Source organism: Pinus tabuliformis, chromosome Q (genome assembly GCF_031772625.1).
Source record: "Pinus tabuliformis cultivar Carrire ecotype Pingquan chromosome Q, CPIR1, whole genome shotgun sequence".
Lineage (NCBI taxonomy): Eukaryota > Viridiplantae > Streptophyta > Pinopsida > Pinales > Pinaceae > Pinus > Pinus tabuliformis.
In genome coordinates this window covers 927,007,416-927,026,800 of record NC_142296.1, presented here as the reverse complement: position 1 = coordinate 927,026,800, position 19,385 = coordinate 927,007,416, and the positions used below count along the sequence as shown (strand labels likewise).

Below are 19,385 nucleotides of genomic sequence, written 5' to 3'. Positions count from 1 at the left end.
TTGTCACTTTTTTATGGTAAGAGAAATGAAGAGCGGAATGCCTTTTTATTTGAGTTAGAAATATTGTGTAGAATCTATGACTATTCTACAGATGCCTAAAACCTTAAGTTGTTTTCTGCCACCCTCAAGGATGCAGCCTTGTCTTTTTTCATGGGGATAGGGGAAACACCATTAGAACTTTGGATAGAATGCCTAAAACTTTTCTTGAAAAGTACTAGGCTTATTAAAAATATAGAGACTTAAAGGAGGAAATTTTCAAATCGCAAAAAGGGAGGACGAGAGCCTCGAAGACTACCATGAATGATTCCTATACAATCTCTAAATGTCTAAAAAACATAAACTACATCAGGACACCATCATAACTATTTTCTTAAGAGGTTTTATAGATAAATCCATCTATGTATTAAATTTAATGGGATTTGGGGATGTTTCACAATTTCCTTTTGACAAGATTTTTGACATGTGCAGAAAATATTCTCGGAGCTGGGCTAGATATGCTAGAGGGATTAGGGATTCATTCACTAAAAATACCAAGTCCACATTGATTTGAATGACTAAACTTGAGTTGGGACACTTATTGGAAACTTTTAAAAGTGATATGCTTGAAAATTTCAATTTACAATTAGATACTTTACAATTTAAGAAGAAATAAGAAGAGGAAAGAGAAGCACTTTCTATATTTTGTCCTATGTAGAAAAAAGAATTCTTTGTGAGAATTCCTTATGGATGTTTTTTTCCACTGGAAAAATCCGTAATTTTCATTATATGGAAAATTACATATTGTAGATGCTATACGCATATGCCTGAGGTCACTATTCACAGTGTGCCTGTTAGTTACAAAAAGGATTCTGTTCATGTATATCAGATCAGATGTACCACGCAGGGTCATCTTCCAATATTCTATAAAAAACTTGTTTACAAAAATGCCTTCCGGCTTTCCTAGCTGTTCAAACATGTTTAAAGATTACAAAAAACTGTTGCTGTCATGTACAAAAAATTCATCAGATAATTTATTGCTCAGGTGCATGCTGATATCTCGGATCATTGTATGGACGATGGTAGTATTTGTACTCCTGTTGGCCTTGAACCTCTGTGATCTCCCATACTCCTCTGTCCATCAACGAGGCCTCCTTGGATAGTTTGTCAGCACTCTCGTTATGTTCCCTGTAGATGTGTGAACATGTGATGTTGTTAAAAGCTGCTTTGAGTTCAAGAACTTCATTCAATATAGTGCTGAGTGTGTGAATGTGACAAATAGATATGTTGTTGAACCAATTTATGATGATTTTTGAATCCCCGAAGATGTTTATGCAAGTGAAATGATGACTCAAAGCAAAATGAAGTAAATGACGAAGGGTGATGAGCTCTGCAAAATTGTTTGTTCCCATTCCCAGTCCAGCTTTTATTTTGTAATAATGATGCTCGGTTTTGTATATGATAAAACCGCCCCCACAACTCTGCTGGTTTGCGGCCCCATCAAAATATGCCCAAGGTGTGTTTTGATCTATTCGGGGGGGCGGATGAGGATGACGCACTTGCGGGGGCGGGGGGTCTGGTAGTTCTCTATATGCTGCGATAATGCCTGCCTCCACCATTTGCCAGAATACAGGTTGGTCATTGAATATGATTCTGTTTCTAGCTTTCCATATGTGCCAATTTACAAGAATTGGTAGGTTAATAATCTTTGTTCCTTTGTGCCGCGTCTCCCAATCTGTCCAAGCCCCAGACAGATCAGTGCCCTCCCAGTTGCCAGAGTAAGTAATGGTGTTTTTGATAGCGGTCCACAGATCTTGTATCAACCTGCATCGCAAGAATAGATGTTCTGTGGTTTCGGATGCTTCTTTGCATATCGCACACCAGGATGGTCCATGGTAAGCTCTGTGCGATAGGTTCTCTCCAGTGGGCACCTTGTTCCTTAGGACACACCAGAAGAAAAGTTTGGATCGCGGTGATGCAGTGAGCTTCCAGATGCTGTGCCACCAGTTCAAAATGACCTCTGGCTTTTTGTGACTGATAAGAAGGGCGTAACCAGCCTTTGGTGTGTAATAACCGTTCTCAGACTGGTTCCAAATTAGTTCATCCGGCCCCTCAATGATTCTGATGTGGGATTCAATCAGGGCCTCCCTGTAAGTCTGCCATGCCTGATGCCATCTAGGAGGGAGATTTAATTGATGAGCAGTCCTCCAGGCCTGATGAAAAATATCAGAGGTTTCTCTGTCTGCAATCTGGGCAATCACTTTGATATTGCGAGCAAGTAAGTGTTCAACCAAGTCATGTGGCAGAGTGTGCCTGCCTCCACTGCCAGCCCATGGGTCGATGCCAATCCTAGCCAGGGTCCCGTCTCTGATTTTCCAGACCAAGTTGTCTCTGATCATAGGCATTGAGTGTAGTAGTGCTTTCCATATAGATGATATACCTGTTCTGTTCCAATTAGGGAGTCTGATCCAATCCAGGGTGCCAAGGGGCCATATATATTTGTGGTAAGAGAGTCGGGTCCATAAGTTCTGGCTAGTTATCAATGCCCAGCTCATTTTTGCTGCCAATGCTTGTGCGAACAGAGGAAGGTCTTTTAATCCCCATCCCCCCCACTTCTTTGGGAGTGCGATCTTCTGCCAACCGATCCAGGCAAATATGCGTTTGTCTTGGCTTCCTGCCCATAGATATCTGTTGCAAATTTGCTGGAGGCGTGCCAGAGTGTGTCTTGGAATCCATGCTAGAGCCATCCAGAAAACCGGTGTTGCTTCCAGCACTGATTTGATGAGGATTAATCGGCCTGCCCTGGAGAGGTATCTGTGGCTCCAGCAGGAGAGCCTTTTTTCCAATTTTGATACCAGCCAAGTCCAATCTGCAATCTTCTGGCAAGTGGGCTTTAACCAGAAACCCAGATACTTTAGACCCCTGTCCAATGGGTGAATGATGTAGGGGAAAGCCTGCTGAGCGGTTTGAGATTCATTGACTGAGGTACGGGCCAGCGATATGGTAGATTTCTCTCGGTTTACCTGCATACCCGTGGCCTGTGAGAAGAGCTGAAGAATGCGAGAAAAAGTCAGTGAGTCTCTGATGCTACCATCCAATAGGATGAGTACATCATCCACGAACAGCAGGTGTGTGAGGAAACATTCTTCTGTGATCTTGAGGCCTTTTAGGGATCCTTCCCTTGTAGCAGAGATGATTAAGCGACTCAGTCCTTCCATGACCAATAGAAATAGAAGAGGTGATAGGGGGCAGCCCTGCCGAAGCCCCCTTTCAGAGTGAAAGAAATGGGAGGCTGATCCATTGATCAGGATGCTGAACGTAGGAGTGGTGATACAGGCCATGATCCAGTTTATGAAAGGAAGAGGGAAGCCCAGATGAATAAGGAGCATCTTAATGTATAGCCAGCTGACACGGTCGAAGGCCTTTGATAGATCGATTTTCAAGAGAGTGCACTTGAGATGCTTAGACCAGATGGAGTGCAGGGCTTCCTGGGCGGATCCAATGGCTTCATGAATCTGTCTATCCTCAAGGAAAGCAAATTGCTGGGGAGCTATGTGAGTTGAAAGGATAGGTTTAAGCCGGTTTGCAATTATCTTAGATATAATCTTGTAGAGTACATTGCAGAGTGAGATGGGGCGGAAATCATCAAATGAAGATGGGGAGTCAGACTTGGGAATGAGAGCAATGAATGTAGAGTTTATAGCATGATATAAACACCCAGATGATCTGCTTTCCTCTATCACACTGAGCAGGTCCTGTCCCAGCAGGTCAAAGAAGGCTAAGTAGAATTCGATGGTCCAACCGTCAGGGCCGGGGCTCTTGTCCTTCTTGAACCACTTGAGAGTGCTTTCCAGTTCCTCCATTGTGACCGGGGCCATGAGATCAGCCGAGTCATCCTCGTTTACAAATCTTGGGAAATGTGAGGCCACATCAATGATCTCTGCCAAGTTTGTGCCAGGAGGGCTTCTGTACAAGCTTCTAAAATGTGATGTACCCAGCTGGGAGAGTTTATTGAAAGTGTCTGCAAGGCCCCCTTCCGGTAGGGGGAGATTCCAGATAGTGTTTGCCACTTTCCTTCCCTTAGCGTAGTTGTGGAAAAATCTTGAGTTTTCGTCCCCAGCTTTCAGCCAAATAGCTCTGCTGCGTAATCTGAGGGATTCCTCCCTTTGTCTAAGCAAATTTGACCTCTGATTTTCCAGCTCAATCAGTCGAGTCTTGTCCACGCCCGAGGTGAATCCTAGGTTTCGCTCATCTAGAAGGGTTCTCAACTCTTCTTCAACTGATGTGAGCTGGGCAGTTTCCTTTCTGTTCTTCTCCTTGGCCCAATTTATGACAATATGCTTTAGCTCCGAGAGGTTTTTACAAAAACCCTTTGTCAATGAAGCTTCTCTGTTTATGGGATGTGCCTTCCAGTAATCAGAGACCAATTTCATGAAATCTTGGTCTTGGAGCCAGATATGGTTGAATTTGAAAGGGGCTTTTGGCTTATGGTGAGGCCCTAGGATTTCCAGAAAAATGGGGGAGTGATCTGATAATCCCCCAGATCCAACCCATTGTTTATAGTGGTGTAGATGCTGAATCAGGGGTCCTTTAAGTAGGAATCTGTCCAGTCTTCGAGCCAAAGCTGCATCTCCCACCCTTCTGTTCCTCCACGTAGGCATAGGCTTCTGCATGGGGATATCAACAAAGTCTGTCTGATCTAGGATATTTCTCATGTAATCTGTAATGGAATCCACTTGTGCCATGGAACCCCAAGATTCACGGAAGCCCAGAGAAAAATTTAGGTCTCCCCCCAGGATGGTATGGTCCGCTGCCAATAAGGTAAGATTAAGTAGGTGCCTCCAGAATGGCTCCCTGAGGTGGCATGGGCCATAAACATTCACAATACGGAATGCTTGCCCAAGATCTGCAGCAAAAATGTCCAGTCCCATGAATCCTTGTCCACCCCAGGATGAATCGATCCTGATTGACCTAGGGTTGTATCCGAGCGCCAGTCCCCCCGATCGACCCGAGGCATCCATGGCCAAGAACTTCCATCTTGGTGCCAATGTGTGTAAGCAATGAGAGATGTCCTCTGCCGAGCCCAGAGTCTCTTGGAGGAGGATAATGTCAGGTTGCTCAATCTCAAAGAGTCTCCGGATGGCTAGTTTTTTGGGGGCACTAGCCAAGCCCCTGCAATTGAATGATAAGCACTTCATGGAGGACCACCCCGGGGGGTTACGGCTGCTCTAAGGACCCCATCAATTGTGGACTGCCGACCAGATGCGACCTCCGCACCGGCCCTCCAGATGGCTTTGGAGAGATCAGATTTTCTACCTCTGGATGTCAGAGGTCCCAATCCCAGAGGGACAATGCCCAGGCCTCCCTGAGAGCCCGGAAGTTGAGGACGAGGGCGAAGAGAATAAGGGTGGGAGGAAGTCCGCGAGGAGGATGACAGCGAGGAAGAGGAGGAGAAGGGTGGCACGGATGGTGGAGCAGTAGAGGCACACAGAGGAGGAGTCGAGAGAGGGCAGTGAGCCATAGTGCAAGGTGCAGATGATGTAACGAATGCAGATGAGCTACCAAGAGATAAGGAGGAAGGGATTAGAACAGTACCCGTGGCCTGTGCGGCTGCTGCAGCGGCCCGAGCCCTAGTCATAGGGGGCGATGACGGTCCCGGCCCCTTCGACCCAGTCTTCACTGGCGAGCCCTGTACAGATGCTTCCCCCTGTGTTGGACGAAGGATTACCGGGGATGCCTCTCGAGCTGAAATGGGAGTGATCCTTGGGGAAGCCTCTGGACTCTTGTTCAGCGGACAGTCCTTAAATAGGTGTCCCACTTGATGACAGCGGTTGCAGCGGAATGGAACGCCCTCGTAGTCGAGAATTTGTGTCCTGCTGTATTTTCCCCATTTCAGAGTGATCTTTTCCTCTAATCCTTCACGCGTGTCCAGGTGAACCAGCACACGAGCTAGGGTTCGCTTCTTTGATTCAACATACGTGCGATCATGATCCAGATACGTGCCCAAAGCATTTCCTATCTTGATGAGTGCTTCCTCGCTCCAATACTGTAATGGTAGTCCAGGCAATCGTACCCACAGGGGACCTGCTCCAATCTGTTCACGTTCTGGGTCAAAGAGGGGACTCCACCTCTTTAACAGAACAGGTGCGGTTTCGATGTGCCAATATTTTGCCAAGACTAAATCCGTGTAGTCCTCCTTAGTGAAATGGAGGGAGAACCACCCACGGGGGAGAACATGTACCTCCGGGAGTTCCTTGAGCAGGGCACCCCAGATTTCCTTTACCCATTGTGTCAGTCGGCTGGCTGTGTAGGCGCGTCCCCGCACATGTCCTACCAATACCGTTCGGGCCATGGACACCGCTTCCCCGAGAGCCGATGGGTCGCCAAAGGAGATAGTGATATCTTTGGTCGTCGCTTTGATACACCTGGTTTTCCTCTTCTTTGTGCGAGGTGCAGAAGGGTGGTCGACAAAGGGGTTTGTTACACCTTCAGGGGGAATGGGCTTCGAGGGTTTAACATTTACCGCCGGGGTGCTAAAACATCCAGAAGGCCGAATCCCAGAGGTCGGTAGGGTTTGAGGTCCCGTAACCGGAAAGTCCACGGCTGTAGTCGGTAGATCAGAGGGTAAGAACGGGGGCTGATCGAATGACAAAATCTGTGGTGAGAGCGAAGCGAGAAGCTGTTCCGTACCGGGCGATAGAGGTGGGGCTTCAAGGCCAGGCGGTGAAACCGGAGCGAATTCAGAGACGGAGCGGTTAGTGTGCGATCTTGAATGCGTGACCACAGGCGAGGTAACGGGGGAGCAGGGAACAGAGGCGGTTTGAGAGGCATTAACCGGCGCGGCGAAATTAGGGTTTTCGAATATAATGCGGTCCTCAAATGGATCCTCAGAATAATCCACAAGGTCCGTCTCCATGTGGCCTTCCATGACGGTAAACAGGCAAGACAGACAGTCAAAAGGCTGTGGAAACGGCGTAAGGACGACTCCGTTGTTCCGGTTTGAGAAACGGTAGTCCGGTGACCGCGACTGCCTGCGGCTGCCAGCAAACCCTATCGAGCTTAACCTAGACCCGCGCGCTCCTGTAGCTCCATCCTCCCTACTTCCCCTATTCCTTATGGATGTTATTAATGTATTTGTTATCTTTGTATAAGTGATCATGCAATGGAAATATTTCCATCTCTACATTGTCCCAAGGTAACTTTCCAATGAGAGAATCAGGTAGCAGTGCGGTTGAATGCACTAGCACCAAAGAAACCTTAGAAAATAGGACCTTCAGGTATAACTCCAGACCATGTATCTTAGCCTCCACATTATTTTTTTAGATAGCAACATTTATCTCATTTTATGTATCCTCTTATGCCTCAACAAACATATGTTCCACAATAAGTCCAAAACCATCCCTAACAGTAAGGGTGGCGAGGACCTCATTATAGTAATATGCCTGATTTTCCCTATCCCTTACCACAACAACAATATTATTTTGCACCACTCTAATAGCCATAACCAAAATATCCTCAAAATCAATAAACTAAACTAACTGCACCACCACAACAATTGAAATTACCACAACCTACATAGTTACCTACTCATCCAATTGCTAGCCCCAATAATAACAAGGAAACTCAACAGGTTTTTAATGTTAAATTACCTCCCTTCCCCACATATTTGATCACACAAGTTAGGTCACAAGATAACCAATTGAGGTTAGGGAAGGTTCTCAATAAAAATAAAGACTTTATTGTTATCATTAAATAAGAATCGAGGGAGGAAACTCCCAATCAAACAAACAATTATTCAATAGTAAAACAAACTTCACAAAATTTAGAGTCTTTACCATCATCTAGTGCACCTTAATACCCAAAAAGGTTGATCTTAGAAAATCTTGTCTAGCATCTCGAATTTGACCTAGTTTCATAATTAAGAAATGTTTGCATCAAAGTCCCCTTGCTACAAGTCATTAAGGACATCCTAATTTATGCTAAAACTATTAGGGACCTTTGCCTCAAGAAACTAGGAAGGAAGAAGATAGAGCCACAAACCATTCAGTTTGTTGGGAAAGTAGTTTATTTAATGTCAGAACAGGGCTTTATAGAAAAATATATGGACCCTAGCAATCCAAATTTTTCGGTACATATTAACAACACCATTTTTCCAAACATTTTGATAAATCTAGAGGTTACAATCAATGTGAGGAAAAAACAGACCATGGAACAACTACAACTATCTAGCCTTTGTCGTACACCTATAGTTTTCGAATTTTTTGGAATTAGCTAACCAATCCAAAATAAAGCATGAAGGTGTACTAGATGATGTAATATTATCAATAGATTCTTGGGAGTATCATGCATATTTTATGGTCTTGTAGCCTAAAAACCATTAAGAGGACACACCTTGATACAATCATGGCTATCTATTGTTAACGCTTATATTGTTTTTCACTCTGGGGATATGTGCATTTTTCACGGGGAATCACAAAATAAAGTGACCATGTACCCCCATTCCAAATCCTTTCTAGAACTTGAAGAAACCCATGGCTTGATAATATTAATAGTGATGAAAAGAATATTTAATATATTTCTTCTATTGACCGAATCATGGAATTTAAATAATAAACTAATGATAGATGGGTTCGTGACTTTCATGTTAATCTAGACTCTTCACAATATCTTGATCCACTTGATCACATTTTTATCCAAGATTTTCAAGAAAATTGTGACCTAAGCACCCCATCATCACTACAAAATTCTATATTAGCTATGTATTTACCAGAATATGAAACCACTCTTATTGAAGTTAGTCGAGGAAAATCCCTATATATACATTCTCAGTTGGATGTATCTCAACAAGAATAGGTTGTTAGGATTTTGCAAAAACATAATAGTACCTTCGCATGGAGATATGAGGACATGAAGGGCATCTCCCTTGAAACATGTATGCACCATACTTAAAATCAGGAGGGTATTCGACCTGTTAGGAAGTGATGCAGGAGCATGTGACTTAGAGGGAAAAAATATTCAAACATATTACAAAAATCCAAAAAAATCTATAGGAAAGGGAGTGGGATCCTTTAGCCAGCAAGGTTCATGCTTTTCTAGCTTAGGATAATGATAAAATTAAGAATAAAGATCAAGTTGTAATAAGTCGCTTTATGGTAATTTGTAGTAGCTTTATTGCTTTAAATCACTTATGTAAAAGCATGCTTTTATACAAGATAAAGGCTGAGAAGTCTTATCTATTAATTATAAATAAGAAACAACGGGACTCTCAGAAGATAGATCCTGGAAGAATTATCATTTGAGAATCTCTGTTCATCAGAATTAATGACTCCCTATTAATTGGTATTTTATGCATGTATTAGTTCTAATCCTGTTGTTTTCCGCGTGTATTAATGGAGATTCAATCATTTTTTTTTTATTAACTCTTAATTTTAGACCTGTTGGGGAGTTTTCCCTTCATATCGGCGAGCGTAGGCTTCTTAATTTCATTGTTAAGTCCCGTAGACAAAACTCTATTTTACACAGAGAAATTGTGATATTTCCTTGGGCGGAACATAGTTCCTACATGAAACTTTATTGGATTTGGTTCATACCCATATCAAGTCCAAATCGATATCGCAATATTACAAGTGGAGTGTGGAGGGGACCTTTGGAACCGCCGAGTGTCGAAACCCTGATAGTCTGGACCTGAATCACTATAAAGAAGGGTAGAAAGGGTGTCGGGTCCGCAAAGTGTATCGTGTCACAAGTTTGGAGTGGGGGAAGCCAAGTCTTTGGGACAGCGAGATCGCTGATTGCGATCTCTGATATATATATATTATCGCATCAAAGTTAGGAAGGAGGAAGGACCATACATGCGTCGATAGTGTATATTGCGTATACCACAATACTTTGAATATAAAAGCGCCGATAGTGTTAATTCTTCCAAATAAACACAAGACTGCTTATAAGCTACGATAGTGATATAAAGCGCCAATATTGTATTTTGTTCCTTTGGAACAAAACCCCGCCGATCGTGTATATTGTGTTATAAACGCATTTCCACTTGTTTAAAAGCAACGATAGAGTATTACTGTCATTCCTTTGGAATTATAGTATCGGTAAAGGATAGGAGCTCTGTGGGAGAAATACTGTCGATAACAATTGTTGGAGCGATCAGAGGAGAATCCATGAGGCTGTTAGTTAATAGTAAATGACTGATACACCAACACAAACAGAGGGAGAAATTTGGCCTGATATTGATGAAATTGTAACCAGATTTGAGAGGCTATCCATATCGCTTGCACCTAGGCCACCATTAGCAGTATCAGAGCCCCCTTTTGATACTAAATTGAATCTCAGAAGTAGGAGAAGGAAATTTAATATGGCTTTCAGAGTTGGAAGAGGACGAGGACGTGGACGTGGTGGAAGAGGATAGTCTATTGCAAACGCTGAAGTAATGGAAGCTGTGCAACAAATGCAAGCTAGATTGGATGCATTAACAATAGGCAGAAACATAGATGACAGAGATGTTAGTGAACTTGAGGTTGAAGTTGTAGCAATTACTCCTGAGATGAGGTTCTTTCAGTCATTATTGAGATCCACAACTAGGCCAAAGACCGAGGTTCCAATATATGAAGGAGGACTAAATCCGGAAGAATTAATAGACTAGATTAATGGCATGGAGAAATTCTTCGACTATGAAGAAATAGAAGATGAGAAGAAAGTGAAGTTTTTTGTCACCAAGCTAAAAGGCCATGCAGCGCTTTGGTGGGATGGTGTGTAGGCAGAAAGGAAGAGACTTGGCAAGCAACCAATCAAGAATTGGAGCAGGATGGTAGCAAAGCTAAGAGGTAAGTTTCTGCCAAGTAATTATCAACAAACTTTGTTCAGATAGATGCAAAATCTGAGACAGAGGTCTTTGATAGTGAAAGAATACACAGAGGAATTCTACAAGGTAAGCATAAGAGCTAGAGAAGCCCAGGATACAGATGAGAAGGTGGCTAGATATATGAATGGTCTCAGGATGGACATTCAAGATGAGATAAGTCTATTGTCTCCTAAAACAGTAGAGGAAGCTTATCAGATAGCACTGAAAGCTGAAGAAAAACTCATGAGGAAGCAGTCTGCCAGAGGGAGAGGTACTTTCCAAGGAAGGGGAAGTCAAGGTGGTAGAGGAAGATCTACAGCACCTAAAGATGGAGCTAGCAACAGCTCAACCCAGCATGCACCCACAGGAGGTGATGCAAGAGGTAGAGGGATTTTTTCTAGAGGAAGAGGAGGCAGAGGAATAGGCAAAGAAATAAGATGTTACAGATGTAAAAAACTGGGACACAGAGCTTTTGAGTGCCCAGAGAATGCATAAACAAATCAAATGAATGCCATTGTTTCTCAAGCTGAGGGGGAAGCACCAGCAGCAGCAGTAGCAGAAGAAGAAAATATCCCAGAGAGAGGAGAATCTTTGGTAATTAATAAAGTTTTTCTCAAGCCAGCAAAGGAGGTGGTTGAACCATCACAAAGAAAAACTTTATTCAAGATAGTGTGTAAAGTCCAAGGGAAATGTTGCCAAATGATCATTGATAGTGGTAGCACTGATAATTTGGTCTCTACAGAAGTGGTGGAGAAATTGAAGCTGAAAATAATGAAACATCCAACACCTTGCAAGGTGTCATGGTTGCAAAAGGGACATCAATTGTTAGTAAATGAACAGTGTGAAGTGGAATTTCAGGTGGGCAAGTACAAAGATAAAACTGTTTGAGATGTGATGCCAATGGATGTGTGTCACATATTGCTTAGAAGACCTTGGCAATATGACAGAGGAGCCATGCATGATGAAAAAAGAAACACCTACAAGTTTGGAAAGGATGGTGTAAATCATACATTGTTGCCTCTGAAAGAAGAAGATGTATCAAGAAAGAAGACCGATCCAAAAAATATGTTATTAGGAGGAAAGGAATACTTGAATCAGATTGAAGAAAATGAGGTAAATTTTGTTGTGGTTTTCAAGCCCAAGGTAATAATGACTTCTACTAAAATTTCTGATTTACCAATTGAAATTCAAGAAATGTTGGAGAATTATTGTGACATTATTGTTGATGATTTTCCAAATGAGTTGCCACCCTTTAGAAGAATTAGTCATCATATAGATTTGATTTCTGGAGCAAGTCTACCTAACAAAGCAGTGTATAGAATGACTCCTACAGAAAATGAAGAAGTTAGAAAGCAAGTGCAAGAATTGCTTGACAAAGGGCTGATCAGAGAGAGCTTGAGTCCTTGCGCAGTTCCAACAGTGCTGAGTCCAAAGAAAGATGGTGGTTGGAGAATGTGTACAGATTCAAGAGCCATCAATAAAATCACAATCAGGTACAGATTTCCTTTGCCTAGAATTGAAGATTTAATGTATTGCTTGAGTGGAGCAAATTATTTTTCAAAACTAGATCTTAAAAGTGGGTATCATCAAATAAGGATAAGAGAAAGGGATGAGTGGAAAACCGCTTTTAAGACAAATGAGGGATTGTATGAGTGAAGAGTAATGCCTTTTGGGCTGTCAAATGCACCAAGAACATTTATGAGACTCATGAATGAAGTTTTTAAAGATTTCATTGGTAAATTTGTAATAATATATCCGGACGATATATTAGTTTACAGCAGGTCTAAAGAAGAGCATATGAGGCATTTGAATTGTGTCTTACAAAGGTTGCAGCAAGAGAAATTATTGCTAAATTTGAAGAAGTTTTGATTCATGAAAGAGGAGATAGTATGCTTGGGTTTTGTTATTTTTGTTGAAGGGCTGAAAATGGATCCAAAGAAAGTCAAGGCAATTATGGAGTGACCTTCACCCAAGAGTGTTTTTGAGGTAAGGAGTTTTCATGGTCTTGCTAGTTTTTATAGAAAATTCATCAAGAATTTTAGTAATATTAATGCACCTATCACTGAGACCATAAAGAAGGATAGACAGCCATTTAGATGGACTGCTGAAGCAGAGAAGAATTTTCAGCTGTAAGAAGAAAATCACTGAAAAGCCTAGTTTGGTTCTGCCTTATTTTAGTAAGCCTTTCCAAGTGAAGTGTGATGCCAGCAGAGAAGAAATTGGAGGTGTTTTAAGCTAGGAAGATAGACCAATAGCCTATTTCAGTGAAAAGTTGAATGATTCAAAAAGGAAGTATTCTTCTTATGACAAGGAGTTCTACGCAATTGTGCAGTGATTAAAAAAGTGGAGGCATTATTTAATGTTGAAGGAATTCATCCTTTATTCAGATAACCATGCACTACAGTTTATAATGCAGCAACCAAAACTTAGCCAGAAACATGTTAAATGGGTAGAGTATCTTCAAGGTTTCCATTTTGTTTTGAAGCATATAAATGGCCAATCAAATAAAGTTGCAGATGCCTTAAGTAGGAGAAATGTATTGCTTCAAGAGAGTCAAATCCAAGTGTTGGGTTTTGATTTTCTTAAGGAATTATATGAGACTGATTTAGATTTTAAAGAGGCATTTGAGGCTTGTAAAATTCTTGTTTTGGTGGATAGGAGTAAATGGTTGGATTACTTCTTACAAGATGGACTGATATTTAAAAAAATTAATTGTGCATACCAAACTGTTCCATGAGGTAGAATTTAATCAAAGAAAAACATAGTGGAGGACTTGTAGGACATTTTGGCATAGAGAAAACTTTTGAACAACTAAACAGATTTTATTTCTGGCTGAAAATGAAATTTGAAGTGGATAAGTATGTGAAAACTTGCAAAATCTATCAATATGCAAAGGGCAGGAGCCAAAACACAGGTTTTTATATCCCATTACCAATTCCAGATAGGCCTTGGGATATGGTAAGTATGGATTTTGTTTTGGGCTTACGAAAGACTCAAAGAGGCAATGATTCAATTTTTGTTGTAGGGGACAGATTTTCAAAAATGGCACACTTTATTCCATGTTATAAAACTAGTGATGCTTCTCACCTTGCTAATTTGTTTTTTAAGGAGGTTGTAATATTGCATGGATTTCCCAAAAGCATTGTCTCAGACAGGGATTCCAAATTTGTTGGACATTTATGGAGGATACTATGGAAGAAGCTAGGAACTAAATTAAATTTCAGTTCTACCTATCATCCACAAACTGATGGACAGACTGAAGTGGTGAACAAGAGTTTAGGCAATCTTTTAAGGAGCCTTACTATAGAACATCCAAAACAATGGGATCAAGTATTAGCACAAGCTGAGTATGCATATAATGACTCACCTAACAGGAGTACAAGACAGAGTCCATTCCATATTGTTTATGGAATGCATCCAAGAGGAGTAGTTGAGTTAATAAACTTGGGAAAAGAAGAGATGAGAAGCGCAGAGGGTGAAGACTTTGCTTCATAAATGCAAGCAATACATGAACAAGTGAAGCAGTAGCTGCAGTATAGAAACATCAAGTATAAAACTAGAGCAGATATGAGGAGAAGAGAGGTGAAATTTGAAGTTGGGGATTTGGTTTTAGCACATCTCAGAAAGGAGAGTTTTCCAAAGAGGGAGTATAATAAATTAAAGTTCAAGAAAATTGGACCATGCAAAGTATTGAGGAAATTCTCTGCAAATGCCTATGAGATTGAGTTACCCCTGGATGTTGGGATATCACCAATTTTTAATGTTGCAGACCTGTACAAGTATGAAAGTGGAACTACAAATGATACAGCACAAGATCAAGAGATCCAAGAGATTGACTAGGTAAAACAGTTACCCATAGCAAAGGAGTTGCAGCCAGAAAGAATTCTGGACAAGAAGGTGTTTAAGAAGACAAGGGAACAAGAGTACTTCCAGTATTTGGTAAAGTGGAAGGATCAGCCGACCACTGAAGCTACTTGGGTTATAGAAGACATGCTACAGAAACTGGGCAGTTCTGTAGATGAACTCATGGACAGGAGCCCATGAAGAATTTTGTCCTCAGGAGTCTGATGCAAGAGCATGTGACTTAGAGGGAAAAAATATTCAAACATATTAAAAAAATCCAAAAAAATCTATAGGCAAGGGAGTGGGGTCCTTTAGCCAGCAAGGTTCATGCTTTTCTAGCTTAGGATAATGATAAAATTAAGAATAAAGATCAAGTTGTAATAAGTCGCTTTATGATAAGTTGTAGTAGCTTTATTGCTTTAAATCACTTATGTAAAAGCCATGCTTTTGTACAAGATAAAGGCCGAGAAGGCTTATCTATTAATTATAAATAAGAAACAACGGGACTCTCAGAAGATAGAGCCTGGAAGCATTATCATTTGAGAAGAAAAATCTCTCTCTGTTCATTAGAATTAATGACTCCCTGTTAATTGGTATTTTATGCATGTATCAGTTCTGATCCTATTGTTTTCCGCGTGTATTAATGGAGATTCAATCGTTGTTTTTCGATTAACTCTTAATATTAGACCTGTTGGGGAGTTTTCCCTTCATATCGGCGAGCGCAGGCTTCTTAATTGCATTGTTAAGTCCCGTAGACAAAACTCTGTTTTACACAGAGAAATCATGATATTTCCTTGGGCGGAACATAGTTCCGACCTGAAACTTTATTGGATTTGGTTCATACCCATATCGGGTCCAAACCGATATCGCAATATCGCAAGTGGAGTATGGAGGGGACCTTTGGAACCGCCGAGTGTCGAAACCCCGATAGTCCGGACCCGAATCATTATAGAGCAGGGTAGAAAGGGTGTCGGGTCCGCAAAGTGTATCGCGTCGCAAGTTCGGAGCGGGGGAAGCCAAGTCTTTGGGACAGCGGGATCGCCGATTGCGATCTCCGATATATACATATATATTATCGCATCAGAGGAAGGAAGGAGGAAGGACCATAAAAGCGTCGATAGTGTATATTGCGTATACCGCAATACTTTGAATATAAAAGCGCAGATAGTGTTAATTCTTTGGAATTAACACAAGACTGCTTATAAGCCGCAACAGTGATATAAAGCATCAATTTTGTATTTTATTCCTTTGGAACAAAACCCCATTGATCATGTATATTGCGTTATAAATGCATTTCCACTTGTTTAAAATCAACTATAGAGTATTATTGTCATTCCTTTGGAATTACAGTCCCGGTAAAGGATAAGAGCTCTGTGGGAGAAATACCACCTATAACAATTGTTGGAGCGATCAGAGGAGAATCCATGAGGATATCAATTAATAGTAAATGACTGATACGCCAACACAAACAGAGGGAGAAATTTGGCCTAATATTGATGAAATTGTAGCCAGATATGAGAGGTTGTCCATATCGCCTGCACCCAGGGCACCAGGAAGCCCCAAAGATAAATGAAGGCAACCCTTAGAGAAGTTGTCAAGGAAGAATTGCATAAAATTTTAGACACCAACTTCATTTATCCAATTTCAGATAGCTAATGGGTCTCCCCCCTTGTGGTAATCCTTAAGGGAAATGGATAGTGGAAAATTTCTGCAGATTATAGAGAACTTAAAAAGGCCACCCTTAAGGACAATTTTCCTATACCCTTTATCGATCAAGTTTTTGACAAATTAGCTTGTAAAAATTATTTATCTTTTCTCATTAGGTTTAGTGGGTACAACAAAATACATTTAACGCAAAATTATGAGTATAAAATTGTTGAAAAATGCGGCAATAAATTCTCAATTTGATTTTGCCTTGGTCAAATTGAGAAAATTTGAATTTCCGCTTCAGTAGACAACTTGGATGCAATTAACTTGTGTGACATGGCTCTTGTCACTCGATTATCTCAATAAATTCGAGTTGAAGAAGTTGGAATTCAGTTAAGCATGTGTGATTGCTAATTTGTAGCAATCAAGGTCAGTTATTTCAAGTTGTTTTTAGTTAAACTAGTTCTAACTATTGGAGGAACTAGTGGAAGGTCAGTTGTGCAGTGGCACTTCAGTCTAACTCAGTGATCATCCAGTTAGCTAATAATCAACCCAAAATAGCTAGTGCATGCAGAGAATTTGATTTCCCCAACTATGGTGGATATTCCAAGGCAGTGTAACATCAGTTGTAGACTAGACTTGAGTGTACAAGTGTTGCATGCAGTCAGATTATCAACCTTGGGAATTGTGCAAGCATTTTAGAAGAAATTCCTAAATAATAGGAGCCTAATTTCCTTAGGAATATAACAAGGAAATAGGGGCTCAAGAAGAGGCAGAAATTGATGAATTTTGGGTTAGATATTCTTAGTGAGTAGAGAGATAGATTATTTACTTGCAAGTTGAGATCAAATTGAGCTAGTAATTGTAATACATCTCTATTCATCATATTAATGCAAGAAGGAAAAGGGGTTTTTAGGATATTTCTTTACCCTGGAAAAATATTTTGTGCATGTGTCTTATTTAACATTACATGTTTGTGATTGATGTTCTAAATTGTGAATTGAATTCTGTAGAGTACTAGAGTAGGATTGTGTCTTGTGATTTGGATTAAAATTTAATGAGAAGTTGCAATTCTACACCATAATTTCTACATGGTATTAGAGCAAGATTCACAATAGAACAAGAATTTTGAAGTTTTTTCTCAAGAAGATCGACTTTGGAGTTCAATGTAGCAGGATCTCTTTAGAGTTGGGAATATGACCTTCAACGGCTTGAGACAAGAGTATGCCTTGGAAGGTAGCTCTAATTTCATTACATGGAAGGATCACATGGAGGCAATATTGGATGACAATGGATTAATAGAATATTTCAAGACAGATATTACAAATGTTGGAAATAAAACTGAGAGGGGCGGGGGGGGTGAATCGGTGTTATCAGATCAATAATTTTATTTCCCAAACAGATTTCTATACGCTACCTCAGTGAAGTGAACTAGCGTGTACACGCGACTGTGCTTAAGGAAACAAGCGTATATGTAGAGAACTTGTCATTTAGACAATTTATCATGTGTTGAGCTTAAACCAATATATCAGAGATTTATTAGGTAGTGTAGTAAAAGCATAATAAAGCATCACACATAAGCAACAGACATGAACACCATGATTTAAGATGGAAACCCAATGTGGATAAAAACCACCTGCTGCTATCGTCTCTATCTTCTTTTAATAAGAAGAAAATATGTTTACAATCTTGTACTGGTGCATACTCATACCAGTACGCAGGCTTCTACCTGTAGAAGGTTACAACCTTCTCTCATTTTCCAGCTTCTACTAGAAGGGAGCTACAACCCCCTAGCTCTTGTACTAGCCAATATGTTTACTAGTACGTAGGTGCCAACCTACAAAAAAAACTCCACTCTTTCACCAAGGACCACGTTTCATGAATTTTCAGACTGGATACTCCTGGATCACAACACCACAATCTGAAGGCCGTGTTTCATCAAATTTTCACACTAGACCCATCAAGATTTTAAACTTAAATTGCATCAATCAATGTTCAATTAATCTGAACAATCAGATCACTGACACCAGAACACTGTGCTGAACCCAGAACCCTGCATCATCATTCAGAACCAACTGTAACCTAAAAATTCATGCATTAGTGTGTACGCTACTTGACTGAACCCAACCTATGTGTATACGCTACTTCTGTGAATTAAACCTGCATATACCTTCAAAACTACTGCAAACATAAACTTTTGAATCAATTTTGTACCAACCATCAGTATACTGACTATCTATTGTCAACTTACAGAGCTTTATACAGGCAGGGACAGAGATCACTTCTTCTCACTTATACAATCAATCAAATTCCATCCTCCTTATGCATTCAGTTTTACATTCAGATATAAGAAGACTTCATTGACAGACAGCAGTAAAACAACAGAATTTGATCAGATAGATCAGTCAAAGAATTTTTTCTTTTATATATGCTACTTGAAAGAACCAGATCTGCGTGTATACGCTCTTTGGTCGAGATGAACCTGTGTACAGATCTGCAAATATTGACTTAGAACCTTGCTGCAATTCTAGACTTCAAACAAACTCAGATCATGATAGATAACGAATAGAGTAGAGGCAAAACATCAGATCTAGTCTCAACCAATATCAGAGCATTCAAGAATAAGGCATTTCAGGTCTCATGATTCCTGATCCAATATTGAACTCAAGGTGCACACTAACATTTTAGATCCAGTCCCAAACATAACCCTGCAACATAAAGTATAATTCAGATAGAAGTATTCCTTAGAATCTTATTACTTGTGCACTTGGCCTAATGATCTTCTCCTCCTTATATACTCTTAGGCCTTTCTAAATACCTTGGACCAAAACCACTTAGGACCAATACCTTGGACCAAATGCCTCAAACCAAAAACTTGGTTTTATAACATGTATGCGTTTTTCCTCCTATGAAAGTGCATGTATAAGTTATATGCTCCTTTTGTTCTGTTAACTCATGTGTATACACTCCTTGGACAAACTGAACCTACATATACCTCTCTTTCTTCATTCCTTGGAGTTTGGTCTGTAATATTTTGTTGTTAACCTGCTGCATTGTGAACTGTCATCTGAGT

The 19,385-nt window shown here is 40.6% G+C and overlaps 1 protein-coding gene across 1 annotated transcript; it reads right to left on the bottom strand.

Annotated features, from left to right (window-relative positions):
* Window positions 1–947: 947 nt before the first annotated feature.
* On the bottom strand, window positions 948–2,381 carry LOC149222496 (uncharacterized). The gene is made up of 2 exons (XM_089387614.1): window positions 1,536–2,381; window positions 948–980 (listed from the first exon to the last, which is right to left on the bottom strand). Exons 1-2 carry the CDS (start codon window positions 2,379–2,381, stop codon window positions 948–950), a joined length of 879 nt encoding a protein of 292 aa, XP_089243740.1.
* Window positions 2,382–19,385: the final 17,004 nt, after the last annotated feature.